The sequence below is a fragment of the Platichthys flesus genome, chromosome 11 (genome assembly GCF_949316205.1).
Source record: "Platichthys flesus chromosome 11, fPlaFle2.1, whole genome shotgun sequence".
Taxonomy (NCBI): Eukaryota; Metazoa; Chordata; class Actinopteri; order Pleuronectiformes; family Pleuronectidae; genus Platichthys; species Platichthys flesus.
Genome location: NC_084955.1, coordinates 18,728,176 through 18,747,323, shown reverse-complemented (window position 1 = coordinate 18,747,323; position 19,148 = coordinate 18,728,176). Strand labels below are relative to the sequence as shown.

Sequence of the window (19,148 nt, the reverse complement as noted above, 5' to 3'; positions counted from 1 at the left end):
GGAAGTCGGGATTACAATACTCCCCATGAGCCCCGTGTTTATTTTCTACCTCTTTCGTCAGCACTGGCTGTTACACACACATACACACACACACACACACACACCAGCTGCTCACATTCAGGTGTGTGTGTGTGTGTAAATGTGTTAAAGTTGCACATGTAACAGTGCTTTGTTTAAAAGCCGAATTTAATGAGTTTACTGTCTCGAACAGGAAATACAATGTGTCTGATTTGGGATGTGGGCATGTGTGTGTGTGTGGTGTGGTGGGGGTGGTATGCATCTGTGTTTGTGTGTGAAGAAGAGGATCTGGTCAGGGTCCGATTAGGCCAGTCACATGCTCTGTGGGTGCGAATATGTACTCGAGCACAATCTGGTGTGTGTTTGTGTAATGTGAACTTGTGTGTGTGTGTGTGTGTGTGTGTGTGTCTACGTGTGCATCCTCACTCACAGAAATAAAGGCCTCATTCAGTCAGGGACAATGACGTACACACAGGCTCGTGTACACTGAACACATCCACGCTGCAGATAGAGACAAAGGAAAGTCGATGCACACCAGCATACGTTGAAAACACAAAGTCATACAGTGGTTCTGTCCCTGGCTGCTCCCTCTGCACTTTCTCTTGAGCGCTGGGTGCTTCCACACAAAGCGCTGCTACAGAGAGAAGCCTTCTGACCTATAAACAGTCCTGGCCAGCGAGGTGCGTAACACTGTGTGCACATGCAGCACTATTTCCTGCTGCATGTTGTGTGGATGTGGTCAATGAGGTCACTTCTATAAGTGCATCAGAGAATTAGTGCAGCAGTTTAAAAATGGCTGCAGTATTTCAGAGCAAGAACGGAGCCGTGGCATCGCACATTATCGTACATAATGTTATTTTTTTTTATTTATAGCATCACCATTCCTGGAAATGTTCAAGGGCCTTTCATTCTTTTTATGTGTTTTTCTGTGGTGGCAGTATTCCAGCTGTGGCAGCCCATCACGGCTAAATGAAAGTTGGAAATGGAGCAAGGTCTCCAAACATGTGTGCAAGCAAGCATGCACGGGCCAGAGTCTGTGTACAATGGTGCATTTGTGTATGTGAATGTGCACATGTGCCGTGTTTCTAATCTTTGCCAGCTGTGCTTGGCAGTCCCCCCTGACCTCTGACTGCTGCGCTGGAGCCAAGGTGGGCTGCAGACTGTGAGGACCTGGGGGGGCCCTGGAGGTCCCCAGGAGCTGGGACCTCTTAGTGTGATTACACTCATTAAGCCAGCTCTCTGCAATGACTGATTGGCAACAGGCTTCATTTCCACTACTTTGTCGATGGGCGCAGGTCTCGTTTATGAGAGCAGGCTGCTGGTGCAGGGAATCAGAGGAGCGGCTTTGCTGTATTTCCATAATGAGGGATCATGTTGTAGGACAAGCCGAGGTAAAGACTGTGTCCTTCCTATTATTAAATATGTCAGACACATCTGAATATTCACGAAGGTGAGAACGTAGTAATTCTTGAAAAGCGCAGAATTCATTAGGGATCTAACACAATCCTGCCAAAAGCAAAATATCTGAAAAGTCTATTTTGTCTTTTCTTTTTATTATTTGCAATAAAACAGAACAACAAACCCTGACACATGAACGGAGACACACTTGCACATGAACACACACTCACAAAGTGAGAGTGTAATCCTCTCGACAGGAGTGGGAATTTCACAGCGGCCGTGGGAGCGGGAGGCCGAGATGACGCATGGACCGAGGCTGTGTTTTAACGGAAAGTCCGTGCGTCTGCACGTGTCTGAACAGTGAACACACAACACAGAGGCTTCAAGGGAATTTCCACCATGTGCACGGCAGATAGGAAATAATAAGATCGTGGAGGTAGAAATAATAATTACAAAGCCTAAGTGATAAAAAGAACACTTCAAAACAGCCATGCCTTTTCAAGTGTGTGAGCATGTGTGCGTGTGCTAATTGCCACAAGCCGATTGCGGTCTCCATTATTAGCAGACTCCAGGTTTTCTCCACATGAGGGGTGTGCGCTGGCCTGAAATCCAACGGTTTGCTCCATATGGGGATTGTTAACCATGCACATGTGTGTTTGTGTGCTGCTTTGATAACTTTAAACATTAATCTTTAGTGTCATTAATCCTCTGGCCAAATTACTATTCATGTGGGTCTTGAGAGGCTGCGTTTCACTCGTCACTCGCAGTGAAGGTACCGACGACAGCTCTGGTGTCAAATCAGGTGACAACGCAATCGCAGGGTACGTGCATGTGTCTTGTTGCGTTTGACCGTCCTGCTCGCTTCCAGTCTGAAGTCACTCCGGCCAATTTACAGGCACAGAGGGAGACAATGTTCCTGTAGGAGGATAGATGAGGACACTATAGTTCCAGAGGGGAAACTCCTGTGTAGAAAACCTGTTGATAATCAGGCCCTAAAGCCGACCCATCAGAGGGCACTAAGACCCGCTATATATAAGCACTTAGTGCAGCCTAAGCTCCAAATCTGTTATAGCTCAGGAGGATGGCCATGTTATAAATAAAGAGCCTGACCACAAGTATCCCCATCCACATTCTTTTTCTCTCTAATTCAGAAATTCTAAATCCGGACTCCAGTCCAAATGTGTGTGTGTGTGTGTGTGTGTGTGTGTGTGTGTGTGTGTACATCACATGGAGGCACACATTAGTAGTCCATGTTAATTCCCTCTGTTCCTAGGATCCCATCTGCAACAGGCGTTATCTTAATCTCACCAGTGTAAATGAGCATGCATAAGCCTTCCACGCTCCTAAATTAAGCAATTCCATGTATCTGTTGATGGCCTACGCAAATTTCTATAAAGTGCTTAGTCTGATCTTGGACCTATTTAATGTGTAAATAGAATCCAGGGCCCCAAGACACAGAGTGAAAGAGAGGCTGTGCTGAGAGAGTTCCTTAGGGATATTGTGATGCTCCTAATATTTGACTTTAATGAGCTAAGGGCAGTTATCACCTCCTTGGTGGAGGTTATGTGTTCATCCCACTCTGTTTGTTGTTGGTTTATAAACAGGAGTACGCAAAAAACTACCACACGCATTTCAACGAAACTTGGCGGGAGCATTACAAATAGAACCCATTCACTTTTGGGGACAAAAGGAGGCGGATACAGGGTTATATTGCAAAGATCTTCAAATATATAAAGAGAACTACTGTCCATGAGTGTGGGCAATTTGGGCAATTTGGTGCAGCTTGATTGAATTAAAGGGGATTGTGAGTGATAGTTGATATAAGTAAAGATTGTGTAAACCAGATACCAGGGTCCTAACCACCCATACAACACAAATGATAAACAGAAAGCTGAACCATGATATTGTATAAGTCGTATTTTCACATGACATTAATACCCGAACTTGAATCTAGGGCTAACTCCCGAACCTCTGCCAAATCACTGTTGCAACACGCTAATGAGCTTGGCTGTGCCGGCCAAATGTGTTTGTGTTGTAACTCCACTTTGACCGTAACCTGTCCAGGTAAATACCATGCAACAGTATTATAGACTTGGTTAAGTGCTATTAGTGCCCAGTAAGGCATGACTAATGGAATGCCTGGGTGAACCAGAGCCAGGCAGGCAAAGCTATGGGGTCTGAATGAAATGCTTCCAGCGGGCCAGTGCTGTAACTGGAATCAGCTGCCTGGGTCACAGGGGGTCTTCTCAGTTTGTATTACACAGGATTTAAACTTCATTTACTGAACATTTTCCCCAGCACCAGGTTGACTACCCACAACAAAAAAAAGATCAATCAACATGTGCAGACATCCAGTAAACTGTCGACCATAATTAACGGCATAAAATATGCCCAAAAACAAAAAAGTATTTTAGGTCTGCCTCTTTACCAGCCTGGCTCTGGGGCGCCTCAAATATTCCTGCCAACAGCCTACAATATGTTTTTAAATCTTTATTTAAGCCTCATTGAGATTAAGGTTTAATTTCAAAGAGAGAACAAGAAAAAAAAAACCACTAGAACACAATCAATAAAAACTGAAATCATACAACTACATAACTAGAGGAACTAAAAAAAAAAAAACGACGAATTAAGAGAAATAGTTACACAATCATAATAATCCAACAAAGTGTAACATTGAAGTCCTCTTTGTCTCTCTGGGGATTGAGGGGTAAAAACTAGTATTCTGAAGTCAGACGACCAGCTCCAATAGATTACTGCAAGCTCACATATCAGGCCTGGTTTCAGAAGGGACCTGACCTATTTTCCTGAACCATGGCAGCTTCGTAAAGATGCAGATTCATAAATATCATTGAATCAGCTCTTAGTCTGGTGGATATTTTTTAATTCCTTCTACTTGATAACAAGACCCTCAGTTCAAAGTGCACTGTGGATTTATATCTGTATCTTGGCTCTGCTGAACAGGAAGGGTTTTCACCACAAATAAAGGCTTTTTCAAAAATCTGTGGCGATTGCTTGTCTTCACGAACAGAGAAGTTAAAATATAGAAACAAATGAATGAATGAGTAGACATTTTCACAAAGCGTTTCTCTGTCGTCATACCTCAGAGCCCTGCTCAGTTTATCGTAGTTCATTTGGGGTTTGCACTTCCTGGCGCCCCACAGTCGGGCCACCTCATCCGGGTCCTTGATGACAAACTCGCCGTAGTCCCCCTGCCAGGCGATGACATCGTGATACTCCTCCTTCCGGAGCAGCTCCAGGATGAAGTGCCACAGCTGGATCTGCCGGGACCCAGGGCTCGACTCGGGCTTGTATGCCCATTCTGGGAAGGCGATCCCTGAAACAGAGAGGAGAAGAGAGTGGGGGGTTAGTGTCAGGGCAGGGAAACAGAACAGCAAAAGAATGGTGAACAGTGATGTGGAGAGCAAATTCATATTCATTCAATTGAAAACTCTGCTTTTTGAAAGATATTTGAACCAATGTGAGTCACCGTGTACAGCAAAGAAATACAAAAGGCTGAGATACAGTTACAATTAGGAGTCAGCAGCTGTGGGTGTATCAGGTGAGTGGAGTCTATTCTGTAAGAGCAACGAGGATGAGATGTGCTTTGTCTAGTATAGATCACATATTGCACAACAGTGCAGTCAAGCACAGGCTTGAGTGTCCTCAATCATATATCATTGCAAATACAGTACTGTCTTCACACCCCCAGTTTTCTTTCATTCTTCAGTCAATCTTTGAGGAGGAAGAAGAGAGGGGAAAATAGACGTAATAGACGTTGCACACAATGACAGAAGAGGCAGTGCAGTATGTCCTGACCGGCAAGGACAATGCTGCATGTTTAAATGTCTCGATCTTACAAGGTCGTCCGGGTGGCTACAGAAGTGTTGGCCCCTCTTATATCTCAATGAAACAAAGCTCCATTCTTCCTGAAAAGGGTTGAAATTAAAAGCTCCTTTGTCATGTTTACTGACATGTTTCTAGTTTATCACAGAATAAAACAAAGAATCTGTACCAACAGCTGAATTCCTGCCCCTTAGGAGAGGTGACATTTCAGGCAGACCTGTTACTATCATCGTTCTCTTCAGTCGAGTCAGTCATTTGGCCTTTTTAAACACAGAGGAGATGTGTGTACCGCACTAAAAATGGTCAAGAGAAAGTAGAGCTTTGTCTGAGGAGATAATGAAAATTATTGGCAAGCATGATGGTAGCAAATATCACTGACAAGCAGCTTGAAGTTCCTTTGACCACAGTAGCTAATATTATTAGGAAACTGAAGGTCCATGGGTCGTAGCCATAACCTCTATGGACATGGATTGGAGATGAAAGCAACAGAGCGAGAAGTGAGTGAAAAAGGAGAGAACTCTGTCCCAGGTCATCTCTCCTGATTCTCCTTTGTAAATGAAAAAAAAAGGTAAGAACATGTAAACCACATTCCCCCCCCCCCTCATTAGATCACCTCCTCACCACAGAGAGTGTTCACAGGAAACACACATGTTCACTGCAACACTAAAAGCTGTAGTGTTAGTGGGCTTTTTGGAACAGTTAGGCACATGCAAAACCTTTCCACCTCTCCTCCACCTCTTTCCTCTCATGCAGTCACTCTTTCCTCCGACCAGAGGAAAACAGCACAGCCAGTCATCTCTCTAGTCTGTCCCTCCATCTCCCTCCACCCGCTTCTTGTAGGAAACGCAGAGTAAGCGGGGCAGACTGAGGCCGTGGGCGTAGGTATATGACTGTTTGTGTGAGCATGTGTGCACCCAAATGTATAAGTTTGAAAGGGTTGGCGTGTCTGAAAATGTTTATGCAAGTCTCCCACCAACATTCTGTTGCTTGGGCGGTCAAGAAGATTTAACACGACCGAGCAAAATAGAATATTAGAGTGTAATGTTTGGCCCAATCATCCTCGGAGCGCTGATACAAAAAGAAGGGAGGAGGTTCTAAAGTGTCACTGTACAGGATATTTAATGCTGAACAGTTCTGCTGATATTACTTTAAAATATCAAGTGCAAATAATGTAAAGATTCAAATGACACTGAATGCAGGAAAGTATAAATAATCCGTCTGATGCAATGATGTACATTAACTTTTAATAAGGATGTTTTCACAACTGAAAGTCTGGACCAAGCCAAGGTTCATGTCATTGTTAATTCCATTGCTACTGTAATACTTTAACGGGATTACCACCAGCAAAATGATTGTCCTTGTTGTCCAAACATCATATAATCTGAGGCAAAGACCACAAGCCATCCTATGGGCCACGCCATTGTCTTTCTCTATTATTTAACGCTGTCTCAACCTCCTGCAAGAGATCTGAAAGTCTAAACCATCCAAAAAAGTCTGATAAAATTTTGGTCCACTGGTCTGGAGCTTTGTCTAAACTGTCTTTCATACTGGTTAATTTGATTCAGTCTAAATGGAAAAGTCTGAAGTCCTGGCCAAACAAGGCAGCTGTGAAAAGCCCCTAAAAGCTGCCTGACAGTTTTTGTTGTGCAAGTTGATTAAATTTGATGCCTTCTTTATGGCTGCTGCAGTGTTATTTTAGATCCACATTTGTTCTTCTGGCCGACACACAAAAACACATAAATATTGCAAATGGATAAACTTTTGCAAATGGGAAATTGTTTTACAATGAGCAGGGGTTTTCTAATTTTCAATTCACTTGGATAATTTAGCCATTACATCCTATTTTGAGAGGACATAGAAAGGCTAGCATGAGGCCCTGTGTCTTCCTGTGTGTAGCTGCAACAGCATACAAACAACAACAGAGGAAATGAGTTGGCTGGAGATTGGGAAACAAACAGGCCCAAATCATCAGATTATGGATGTGCAGGCCTGTCGATGGATTTACTGGATGACAGCCTGAGGCAGAGATAGATAGCCCTGATAATCTCTGCTGCACTAACCGGCTCTTACCATTTAGTCACTGTTGCGTAACACTGAATAATGTTGATAGCACATCTGCCAGAGACTGTATCTACGAATGTGCACACAAGTGCTTACTACAATAATTTGATCGACATGTGTTATCTTCAAATTTTCACTTTTACACTATATAAAAAGGACAGAGCAGGGGCGGGTTCAGCCATAATAAGGTTTCCAGTTCTTAGTGAAGAAGAAGTTGTGAGGAAAGTTATCATCATATGTGTCTTCATGATCATTAAACGTGGGCTAATTCCTATTCTTAACCACTATTTCCTGATGGTTTTCCTCCACACTGATGCATCTGCGCGGCACGGCCAATGATTCACTCAGTTGTCCAACCTACTCAGGAGGATTCAAAATGAAGATTTCTGAATATTAGTCAAACAATGTCGAGGATGCCTACGCATTTTCCAATCTCCGAAATCCAGATAGGATTTTATCTGTGAATATAATGAACCCAGGAGGCGGCCAGCAGCGGTCAACAAACAGGCTGTGCAGGCTACTTTATTGAAACTGCAGATTATTAACATACATCACAACGTGCGAAATTACCATGGGTGTAAAAAACTGCATAAACTGTGTTGTGTTCATTTTGCAAAGCCTCTTTCCAGACGTGCATGTGTAGGTTTCCTTTTTCCCTTCCCGCCCTCCACCTCCTGTTTCTCTTTCGAACATTCAAACAAACACTTGTTGCGTGATCCAACCCTGAGTGAACTACACAGCCACAGAGCAGCCCACCAGGGGCTATCATCAACATACTGGCCTGGCTGAGCACGCTCCTCCAACAATAACACATCACCGCCTACACAAACACACTCCCACTGCAGAAGACAACACAATGTTTCCAGACACAGTGAACTGATGGGGACTGTGTTAAAGCAAATGACGCGTTTCCACTCAAGTCAGGAAAAGGTTGATCGAATCCCCGATCTGAGATGATTCAATGAGTAGTGCTGACCACTGACCAACCACTGACCACTGCTGCCACAGAGCTCAGTGGTCGACAGTAGATGATTGTTTTGTACTCAGCGTCTGTTGTGTTACTGAGCTTTGGTTGCTCATTTACATACAAAAGAAACAGATTAAAACTGATTCTAAGTAGAGCCGACTGATTTATTTTAGATAAGGTATTTGTATTTCTTAATTTAAGTTAGATATTGGGTTGTATTTGTACTTTCTCTTTAAAGCTATTTATGATCAAGTTTATGGTTAAACTGTAAAAATATCAAGCCTCAGTTTCATTTCTCTGTCATAAGGGTTTGATAGAAATCTTTAGAATCAATGAGAATTAAATCATTATCATCATCATTCATATTTATTTCAATTTATTTCGGATTTTTGCTCCTGAATGTTGTGGTTTAACAAATCTGACATATTAATATGGGTTAAACTGCCTCACTATGCCTACACACTATATAGGATTTATATATAGATATTGTTTTATAAGCCAACATAACTTCTATTGTTTGCACAGACAGTATGTGTAGGTCTGTAGAGATGCATCTGTAATGATCTTTTTGACTTTGGTGTGGACCACAGAGGTCATTACTCACACACACACACACACACACATCATATTTCAGGTCACCGAGTGATACCGATACCTGGAGGACCAGTAGCAGCCCTGTGTGTGTGCGTGTGTGTGTGTGTGTGTGTTTGGTAATAGTGTGTGTGACTATAGAGTCAAGAGGATATGCTCTACCTGAAAAGAAATGCACAATTCACCGTCATCAGCATCACTGTTTATCAACGTGACGATAAATAGGCACAAGTATGGTGCATATGTGTGTGTACTGTATGTGCACACACATGTGTGTGTACTGTATGTACATACACATTTCAGGGCGTTGAGTGCTTGTTATTACTCATCAGCCAAATACTTTACATCAAAGAGACCACGTTGCATAGTTAACGAGACAGCAACTTTTGGGTCCGTGTGTGCGAGTTTGTGTGTGTGTCCATGTGTGTGCAAGTTTGTGTGTGTGTCCATGTGTGTGTCGTGTGTGATAGCTGATCCAGTGTGAGTCAGGACAGCTCGGCCGGGGTAGGACTATGGGTGGAGGACAAAGACACCTGTTCTTGTTCTCAGCATTCCTCTAAACATAATCCCCAACCTCTCACACAAAGTAACACACAAACACACACAGAGACACACTTATACACACTCACTTTTCAAGAGTTCTAGGGGGAATTTTAGCAATGAATTTTGGGGGAATATGTGTATGTGTGTCTGTGTGTGTGTGTGGGCATACGAACTGTGTGAAACTTTGCATTTGGATAAAGATGAGAGGGGCAGACAGAAAGAGCGAGGATGAGCCTGAAGAGCAGGACCTAACCCCCACCACCACACTTAACCTCTCTGACCTCGACTCTCCCTCTCTTTGGCTCCTTTCCTCCCTCACCCCCTTCCCTCCCAAGGGAGACACCAGATAGCCATTACAGCGTGGATGTGCAGGCCTCACAATCTCACAAACACACAAACACACAAGCACACACACACAGCATCAATAATGTAGAGACTGGTGTGGAGGGTTGACGATAGGGGTGCGCCTAATCTCTGCCCTGGGACACTAAAGAGAGTGCAAGTGCGTCAAGACCTCTCTCTCTCTCTCTCTGAGTGTGTGTGTGTGTGTGTGTGTGTGTGTGTGTGTGTGTGTGTGTGTGTGTATGTGTGTGTGTTTCGAGTTGGGACAAGTGAGGGGCAGGTGGTAGAAAGTGATGCAAAGGGGGGCAATAGGGGGAGGATGAAGAGAGGGAGTGAAAGAGAAGAAGGCAAGATGAGATGGGGTGAGCATTAGGACAAGTGAAGAACAGAGAGAAGAAAGTAGGAGAAAAGGAGACAGGGGAGGGAGATCGGGGAAACAAGAGTGTGAAGAGAAAGAAAGACGGACAATGGCAAGAGTGGGAGAGGAGAGAGGGGGTAGATGGATGGATGGATGGAAGGAGGGAGCGAGGGAGGGAGGGAAGGAAGGAAGGAGGAGGAGGCGGTGTGGGATTAAGGGGGCGATGAGATCATAGCTCGTCTGGTAGTCTGTTGTCATCCAGTTCAGATTGCTTACCACCCTCCCTCCTCATCCTTCCCTCCCTCCCCCTCTCCTGTCCCCTCCCCTCCTCCCTCCTCCTCCCCTCTCCAAGAGTGCGGATGCCTCTTTTCCTCTGTGTGATCTCGGTGGCAGGCCCCAAGCAGACTTCTACCACTGCTGCTATTCCAGCTATGTGTGCCACTCGCCAGACCAACAATAACCTCCACTCTCTCTCTCTCACACCGCAAGAGGAGAAGGGGGGGGTGGGCGTCCGTGGAGATGAAAGCAACTGAGTGAGAAAAGAGTGAAAGAGAAAAGAAAGAAAGAGGACAAGGACAATAGACTTGAGAAGATAGAGAGAGATGAAGCCATGCAGTGAGGAGGTGGACACAGCGGTAGGCGATAGATAAAGTTGCTCTCTGCCACTGTTTCACATTGAGTTCTTGTCCTCCCTCTTTAAGCTAATAACTTATTTAATCTGTTTATTTTTCTATCATCCTTAAATATGTCTTGTCTTTACCTGAGTTACTCACACTTCCACACGAGTGGAAATATGATGACGTAGCATAGTAAGAGAATATTCATAATACAGAATTTTATACTTGTTTAGACTTCCTGCGGTAAACTTAGTATTATTATTTTTTACCTTCTGGTCGTAACAGGCAGAAATACACTCCAGTTTCAACTCCAGTTTTTATTATAGACTGATTGTTAGATAAAACCAGGTAAATGAGAAAATGATCAGTGAATTCATTGAACTCTTCAGCTGCGGCTCAATCATCAACCTGGGAGTGAGGTGTCGAGGGGAGCGAGGGCTGATGGGAAGAGGGCAGAGACAGACGGGCAGCCAGACAAAGTACTAGAGTGAGAAAAGAGATTCCCAGAGCTGTGAGTCCTACTCAGCGGCAAATCAACTGACAGGCCTGTGCCAAACTAACAGCGGAGTTGCAGACTCAGGGCTTTTACACAGGGGCAGGGCCTCTGAACAGCCATTAGCTTCAGTTGGCTGGCACAGCGCTACTTTAACTCAACTCAGCTTTAGCGTGGATGTGGGAAACGACCGGTGCAAGTGGGTGCGTGGGTGAGAGTGAGGTCAGGCTGAGCTCAGAGGGTCTGCAAACCCACTAAATATTGAGAGCCAGCCTGTATCTGCCTGTGTTTCACACACACTTATACACAGCTTCGTCTTTGTCACAGCCGCCTGGATGAGTGAAACTGCCCGGAGCGCCGCGCAGAGCGAGCAGAGCACAGAAGACAGAAACACAAGACCAGGAGTCGGAGGGGAGGGATGAGGGGAAAATAAAAGAAAGAGTGAGCGTAGGGAGAGAAAGAGGGTTTCTGTAGGAGGAGGAGGAGGGTGATTAGAGCCTATACGTACGACTCCCAAAATGTCTGTGCTCTTCCCACAATGTACATTAAAAATTCAAAAGGCCGGTAGAGGAGGATTTAGAGAGTGAGAGACGGAGACACAAGACGGTGACACAAAAAAGTTGAGGAACCTGGGACATTGACGTTCAGGAAAATCAATAATTTAGGAAGTGGCCATTAACTCAAAATGGTTTAGGTATTGGCTGCAACATAAAAACGTCACAGTCATCTTAATGTCTTATATGTAAGGTATAAGAGATGAGAAGTGATTTAACCATCAATGACTTTCATGATCTACTAATGTAAATTCACAATTCATTATTTGGTCTAAGAGGTGAGAAAATAGTTTCAACGATCCATCACAATTTACAACTTACCCAGAAATGAAGATAAACCCCAAATATATCAAATTTAGTAATATAAACAAACATGAACAAACCAGTAAATTATTTATTTGCGGTGAGACTTGTGCTGGGAACTGTTTGACTAAAAACTGAATTTTCTGACCCAAAATCTAAAAGGGGGGAGAATCGTTCAGCGTGTTGTAAGCGTGTTTAACTTCAGCTCATGTCTGTCAACATGTCTGCTCAAAAACAAAGGCTGGAATCAGCTGGTCAAAGCCGACAGCAGAGAAAGTGTCTGGAGGAGATGCAGATTAGGAGAAGAACTGTTGACTGTTGGGCTTAGAAGTTTCCATCTTGGCTTTACAATGGCTCAGATTCTAGAACTAGAGTTAGATAAGGTAGGTTAATTGTAGCACATTTGAAAGGTTTGCCAAAGAAACATGTGTTGTGAATAATTTGGATGCAGACCAATTTGTCCTGAAGGAACTGCTCTTAAACGAGGTTGTGGTAACCCCTGCGTCACCTGTCGGCCGGGAGAGGTAAACGCACGTCACACAAAAGCATGTATAAGCCTCACAAGCGGCTCTAGTATTCTTAGATGTCACCACATGCGGTCTACGTTTTCTATAGGCTCTTACTAAGGGGCCGTATAGCTGCAGAAGAGAGAACCAGGGAAAGAGCAGGAGAGAAGAGAGTACTTTGTGGCCTTGGAGGCGCCAAAAATAGTAACACAAACGCACACACACACACACACACTGGGGTTATTGTTCAACAGTAGGAGAGCAAGTGAGAGAGTGAGCGAGAGCACACAACATGGATGGGGAAAAGAGGGAAAGTACAGAAGTGCTGAAGGAGTAAGAGGAGAGGGAGATGAGAGCCCAAGTGGGACAAAGAAGGAGAAGGACATGATGTAAGATTCATTTCTCGGCCCAGTGCTGTATAGCTTCTCTTCCAGTGAACAGACGCACGTCTTTTCCAGGAAATTGTAGGGGAGGAGCAAGAGAGGGAGGAAAAAAAACTGAAAGGCCAGAGCGTCCATAGGGATCCTCCGCTGCAGATCTCCACATCCACAGGCTCCACTGTGAGACTGGAAAAGACTTAAGTCCTGAATATCCATCCGCTGACGCAAAGCTTTGTGCGGAAGGACGTGTGTTTCATGGTTTATTTTGAAAAAAAATGAAAAAATTTCAGATGGTTTATGAAGTCACATATCATTTTACTATAAAAGTAATTTATAACTCTGAAACATCCTTTCATATTAAGTGGTTTTGCATATTTACATCCACGGAGGAGGTTGTATTTTCACAGTTGGTTTGTTTATTGGTTAATAAGTTGGTTTGTAAATAGCATTTCTTCCATTGATTTCTATATATTATGAAACAAGGTGAATTAGATGTTGAAAAACATAACAAGAACTTGTACATTTATATTAAACAGCAGTGAAATATCTGAAAGTCGGGGAATCGCTCTAAAACATATTGCATTGCTTGAAAACAATGGCACACAAAGGTTCTAAAGTGTGCAAATGAACCGGGTGTATTTAATAAGGTAAAGAATAATACTAGAATAAGCGACGTTTTTTGGTGTGACCTTGATTTTAGCCTGTGAGGACCCAATACACTTGTGCTTGACCACATGGGACATCTGAACTCACTATACAGGCCACACACAAACAGACACACACACACACACACACACACACACACACACACACACACACCTATCCAGGAAACGGAAGACAAGAAGCGCAAAGATCAGCAGCAGCCTCAAATGCATGTTGGACGAGCAGCACCCTGTGAACTAAAACACTGAGCTCTGTCCACACTACACACACAAAGCCTCAGGGCACTGCACCTGATCTGAAGCACTCTCTGTGTAATCACACCCATAAACACGCCTGGTGGGAGTGTGTGTGTCTTGCGTGTGTGTGTGTGTGTTCCCCAGAGTGTGTTAAGAACAGCAAAATAATATTGTGTTTGAGGGACAGCTCCTGTCGCTCTCGGGGCACTGTTGGGTATATTTACACTCACCAAAGTGACACACTGCTCCCAGGACATTCACCTCTCTCTTTAGAAATTCACACACACTCACACGCACACACAAACAATCGCACTCCTTCTACATGCTGCACTCACACAATGCAAGGTGCAAAGGACCCAGGTTGAAAACACATAGCTATAATTTTAGATGTTGGTAACGAAGCAGAATACTTTATAAGCTCAAACTATTTGCCAGATCCAGATTTCAATTCAGCCTCATACCTGGTTTGACTATTAATGCAGTCGTCTCAGTAATTAACAAGGCTGGGCTGAAATACAACTATTTTGCTGAATCTATTAATAATATATAATGAAGACTGAATATCTTTACATTTTGGAGTCATGCCCAGAAAAAAATCGCCTGAACTGAAAATCTTAACTACATTTAATGATAGTTTTGCCTTGTTATAGACTAAAAATGAATGTCCCTCAAAGTTACTTTTAGGGATAAGCTGTTAAGGCCTAACACGGCCGTGCTACAGGCCACAGGCGCCTCTCTTCTCCTTCACTCTGTCTCCCCACCTCACAGTCTGGTGTTAATGTACTTCTCCAGCCAACAGCTTGGCAAAGAGCTGCCAGTTGACACTTCACCTCTGGTCCAACAACACACTGCCCACACTCACTACTGCCTGAAAGAGTGTGTTGACTGTGTGAGGGAAAGGGACAGAAATATAGACATTGACCAAAAAACCATCGGGCCATTAAATTACATGCAAATACTTTAATAAATTTGTATTTGCTAAATTGCCTGGGGCAGTAACAAACTATTATCCAGGTGTTGTCACTGGTTGTGAGTGACTCTGCAAAAGGTTGATTGAACAATATATCCGCCTTTTAGAGAAGGTGTGTATGTGTGTGTGTCTGTTTGTATGTTTGTGTATGTGTGTGTGTGTGTGTGTGTTTCTCTGAGCGACAGGTGGCATTTTTGGGAGGTGGTTTCCTGGAATGTGCCACCAGAGCGGGACAGGATGTTAGCATCTGTTGTACACCAACAGATCTGCTTCCTGTGTGTGTGTGTGTGTGTGTGTCTGTGTCAATGTGTGACAATTACACTAAAATCTGTCTAGAATCAAAACCCAATCAGGCAATACTCAGAAACAACAATTATTTGTAGTGAAAATGTTTATTTTCCTGGTAAAGTATATGCACATTTACTGGAGAGTGTTGATGTAAAGAGGGGGTGATTAGCTTGAGGCATAAGGCAGAAGGAGATGAGTTATACAGCTTTCACTTGCAGTTCTACACACACACACACACATTCACACTTTCCGCAATAACAAGTCCACATTAACAGTTACAGGCTAAAACATCCAGCGTGTGTGTGTGTATATTTATGTGTGCGAGTGTGCGTCAGTGCTGACTAAAAGCGTGAATGTGTTTGTAATTCAGCATTCACAACGCAAACTCTCCTCCATTCTCCTGCCTCTCTCTCTCTCTCTCTCTCTCCCTAACACTGTCTCCTAGCAACCAGACACTTAAGGCCTAAAAATAACCCCCCCAGAAACGAACAGAACAAAAAAATAAAGCATAAATGGCAATTAATGCTTTCAAGCATGGAACACGGCCTCAAACAAACCAGATATTAGAAAGGGAAGGGAAGGAGCGAGCGAGGAGTGGGAGGCTGAATCTGCCAGCAACAGGTAGCCGTCAGGAGACAGAGTTCTGTGCTACATGGTGTGTGTGTGTGTGTGTGTGTGTGTGTGAGTGTGAGTGTGAGTGTGTTCATTAAAAGTGTGTATATGTGTGTGTATGTGTGTGTGTATGTGTGTGCCCACAAGCCTTGGCTGGGATCAAGACAACTTTTCCACCGTCTCTAAGAGCAGGGGGGCTACTCAAGGCAGAAAAAGCCTCCAGTCTAAACCCGACACGGCGTACTGGCAGCCCGTCCTGTGTTTAGCAGAGTTCCAAGAGAAAAATATTCTGCATGTCAAAAGACCCAGCAAGGCCTCGCTCTGTTTGGCAGCCAGCACTTAGATTGTATTGTGGGTTTTTTTTCTCCCCTCCTCTTCCTACAATGTTATGAAATAAACAAAAACTAGAAGACAAATGAGTCATGAACACGTACACGCAGACCTGCTGTCTCACATCTGATGCCTACGCATTCCACAGAGGATTAACATTTTGGATGCGTGATGGCAAGTGAGAGACACCTGATATTTGCACCAGACGTCTCTCAGCTTAGAAGGATCTGTTCTTGTTCTTTAAAAAAAAAAAATCACTCTGCTACATTGGCATAAAGGTGTGTTTTTGAATCACTTATAATCTGAAGTGAAGTTAGGTCTTTGCTGAAAAAGGAAACTTTGAGAGCATTTAGCAGGATAATTAAAAAATGTTTGTCTCTACACAACTCATCCAATTCTAACACACTTTGATTATGTTAGAATTGGATGAGTTTTGAAGAGACAAACCTCACGGGATGCAGGGGATATGGACAATACATTAATAAACTTTACATTGGGCAATGAGTCTGAGTTGGAAGGTCGTGAAAAACACAAGTTGTGTCCTCACAGCATAAAGATATGAAGTGTATATTTATATAAAAAAGAAAAAACAGGCAAAGAAGAGCCTGTACGTGGATAAAAAATGTAATTCGTTAAACAACAAAGATAAATTGATTATCTAATATGCTGCAGATTTTCTCTAGATATATTCATCGACTCATCAATTTTAGCAGTAGTTACAACTTTATGTGTTCCCTCTGGCAGAACACATTAACTTTAATTTTTATGACTCTCTCCCTGACCGAGTCAGGACTTTTATAAAGTTAGATGGAACAACATCATGCACATCAAGGTTGTTAAATTGAGCTGCAAAGGACATTATGTGTTTAGATATGAGAGGTAGTAAGCTGAGGAAACCTTGGTGGAGTGCTTCTTTTTTCAAAGCTCAGTCTTCAAATATTTTGAGTGTCTCGGATATAAGAGAATGAAAACTGTGTCGACAGTGTTTTAAAAATCTGACCCTTCATCAGATCACACATGATTTAAGCTATTCACTGTTATATCTTCTAATTTCAGAAATAGCCTTACTCTAATCAAATTACTTGTATGATTTGATTGTTTATCCTCTTGACATGTTGTTCTACTATCAAAAGCTTTTAAAGCAGCAAACAATGTAATTACTGTTTGTACTTTTTAAGTATTGTAAGATTTTCGTGGTCGTATGAGTTATGGTGTTGAGCGATGTTCAGACCAACAGATTACGTAACCTGCCTACCGGCCCCACCTTGCAATTTTTTTTTCAAATAAACCCAAATGGTTCATTTTCGTGTGTCAGCAGTAGCAACCACATTCAAATAAATACATACAATTTGTAACACACTAAATAACAATAATTAGTCAGACAATACAATTATAAACTGAGGACTTGTTGAACAGTGTCAGTGCCTCCAACAATGAAATCCATGACAGTCTATCAAATTTTTTCCCTTTTAGTACAAACTACTAAATTAACAATCCTAGTTTTACAGTCCAATATCAACATTGTGAACCTAAAAAGGCTTTTTTATATTTGACTGAACAAAGCAATACATGAATTGCAACTACTTGAGTTCAGAGAGAGCTACGATTGATACCCTGACACGACGGACAAGCATGTAAAAAAACATCTCCACCCTCAAAATATCAAAGCCCTAATGGGAAGCCTGTGGATTAACTATGTGTGTGTGTGTGTGTGCGTGGGCCTCTTGTTATGAGCTGCACGCTGTTGTTCAGACTGGAGCTGAGAGTGGAATAGGTGACTGGCCCTGGGGAATCATGTTTTTCTCATAGCTCCGCTGCTGCAAACTGTGCCGGTGATGCCCTGCAGGGTATCCAACGTGGAGCAAAAGGTACAAAAACACACACTTACCTCGTGTTTTAAGGAAAACAAACACAGTTGTAGCCTAACAACTATAGAGTTTTTTTTCTGCCCACTGACAGTGCTTCTATTTGATGAAACAGCTGAGTAAAACTTGTTGACTCCCTTGAAGACTATATAATCATCAGGGGACAGATAACTCTAAGTTGAGGGTGAAGCGGAGGGACGGTGGCCTGGTATTCTAAGCGGGCCCTTGGGTGCTGAGTGAACAGGGGACCTTGGCAGCTTACCAACCAGGCCTGTTGTCCTTAACACTTTTCTGCTGATTGGGAGAACAGCAGCTCTGGAACTGTGTACATCAGCGTCCACATGCTAATAGACGGGTAATTACAAACATTTGGGCTGGGAAGTTCCAGAGCAATGTTGCATCATGATGATGGCGACACTAAAAGGCCTGAGTTGCTGCTCATAACTTTAGAGATTTGATCAAAACTGTGGTCACACAGACCTGCACACTATATACACTTCAAACAGCAATTCAAAGATAACTGCTCTCACTGCAAATCAATTAACTCATTACATAATTTCCCTTAACAAATACACCAGGACTAAAGACTGTTTCTATCTTTACCAAGAAGGTATTTTCTTCCGCACATGTTTGTTTGCAGAATTTCACAAGAACTAATTTCCATGGAAGGGGTGGAGATCAGGAGGCGGATTCAGGAATTATTTTATACTTTATCTTAAATTGCGAGATAGGGCCTTTTGTAGTATTTTTGCTGATTTCTCAGAGAAGCCGACTGATATTTTTTTAATCCAGCTCTAGTGTTTTTATTAGGGGACTGTTGGGCCTTGGCGGAGGTATGCACTCAACTGAGAGCCAATTTAGTTTCCTTCAGTTGGTCAGATGTTCATCATCTGTGTGTCGTGCACAGCAAAAGAACATGAAGACAGAACATGGGAGGAGACCAAGTGAGCCAGTATAAAAACTACTTCTACTTCCATACTCATTGGCTAACTCAGTATCCATACAGTTTGCACACCATGCGCTCATATGAACACAACCACCTTGCTCAGTCTAGGCCCTGAATATACAAAGTAATATATAACATAATAATCAAACAATAAGGGCCAACAATGAAGCACCCTGAAACAAACATCACCTATGCTGCTTTCTTTAAATTAATTTCACATAGGCTCAAACACCAGGACAACACCAACCACAGTGTATTACTTAG

At 43.0% G+C, this 19,148-nt stretch overlaps 1 protein-coding gene across 1 annotated transcript in view; it reads right to left on the bottom strand.

Annotated features, from left to right (window-relative positions):
• The window catches only part of erfl3 (Ets2 repressor factor like 3), a 44,964-nt gene that overhangs the window by 10,081 nt on the left and 15,735 nt on the right, over positions 1 to 19,148 (bottom strand). The window contains exon 2 of the mRNA XM_062399927.1: positions 4,516 to 4,750. Within this exon, the coding sequence (XP_062255911.1) occupies positions 4,516 to 4,750 (235 nt within the window). The remainder of the gene's footprint in view (positions 1 to 4,515; positions 4,751 to 19,148) is intronic.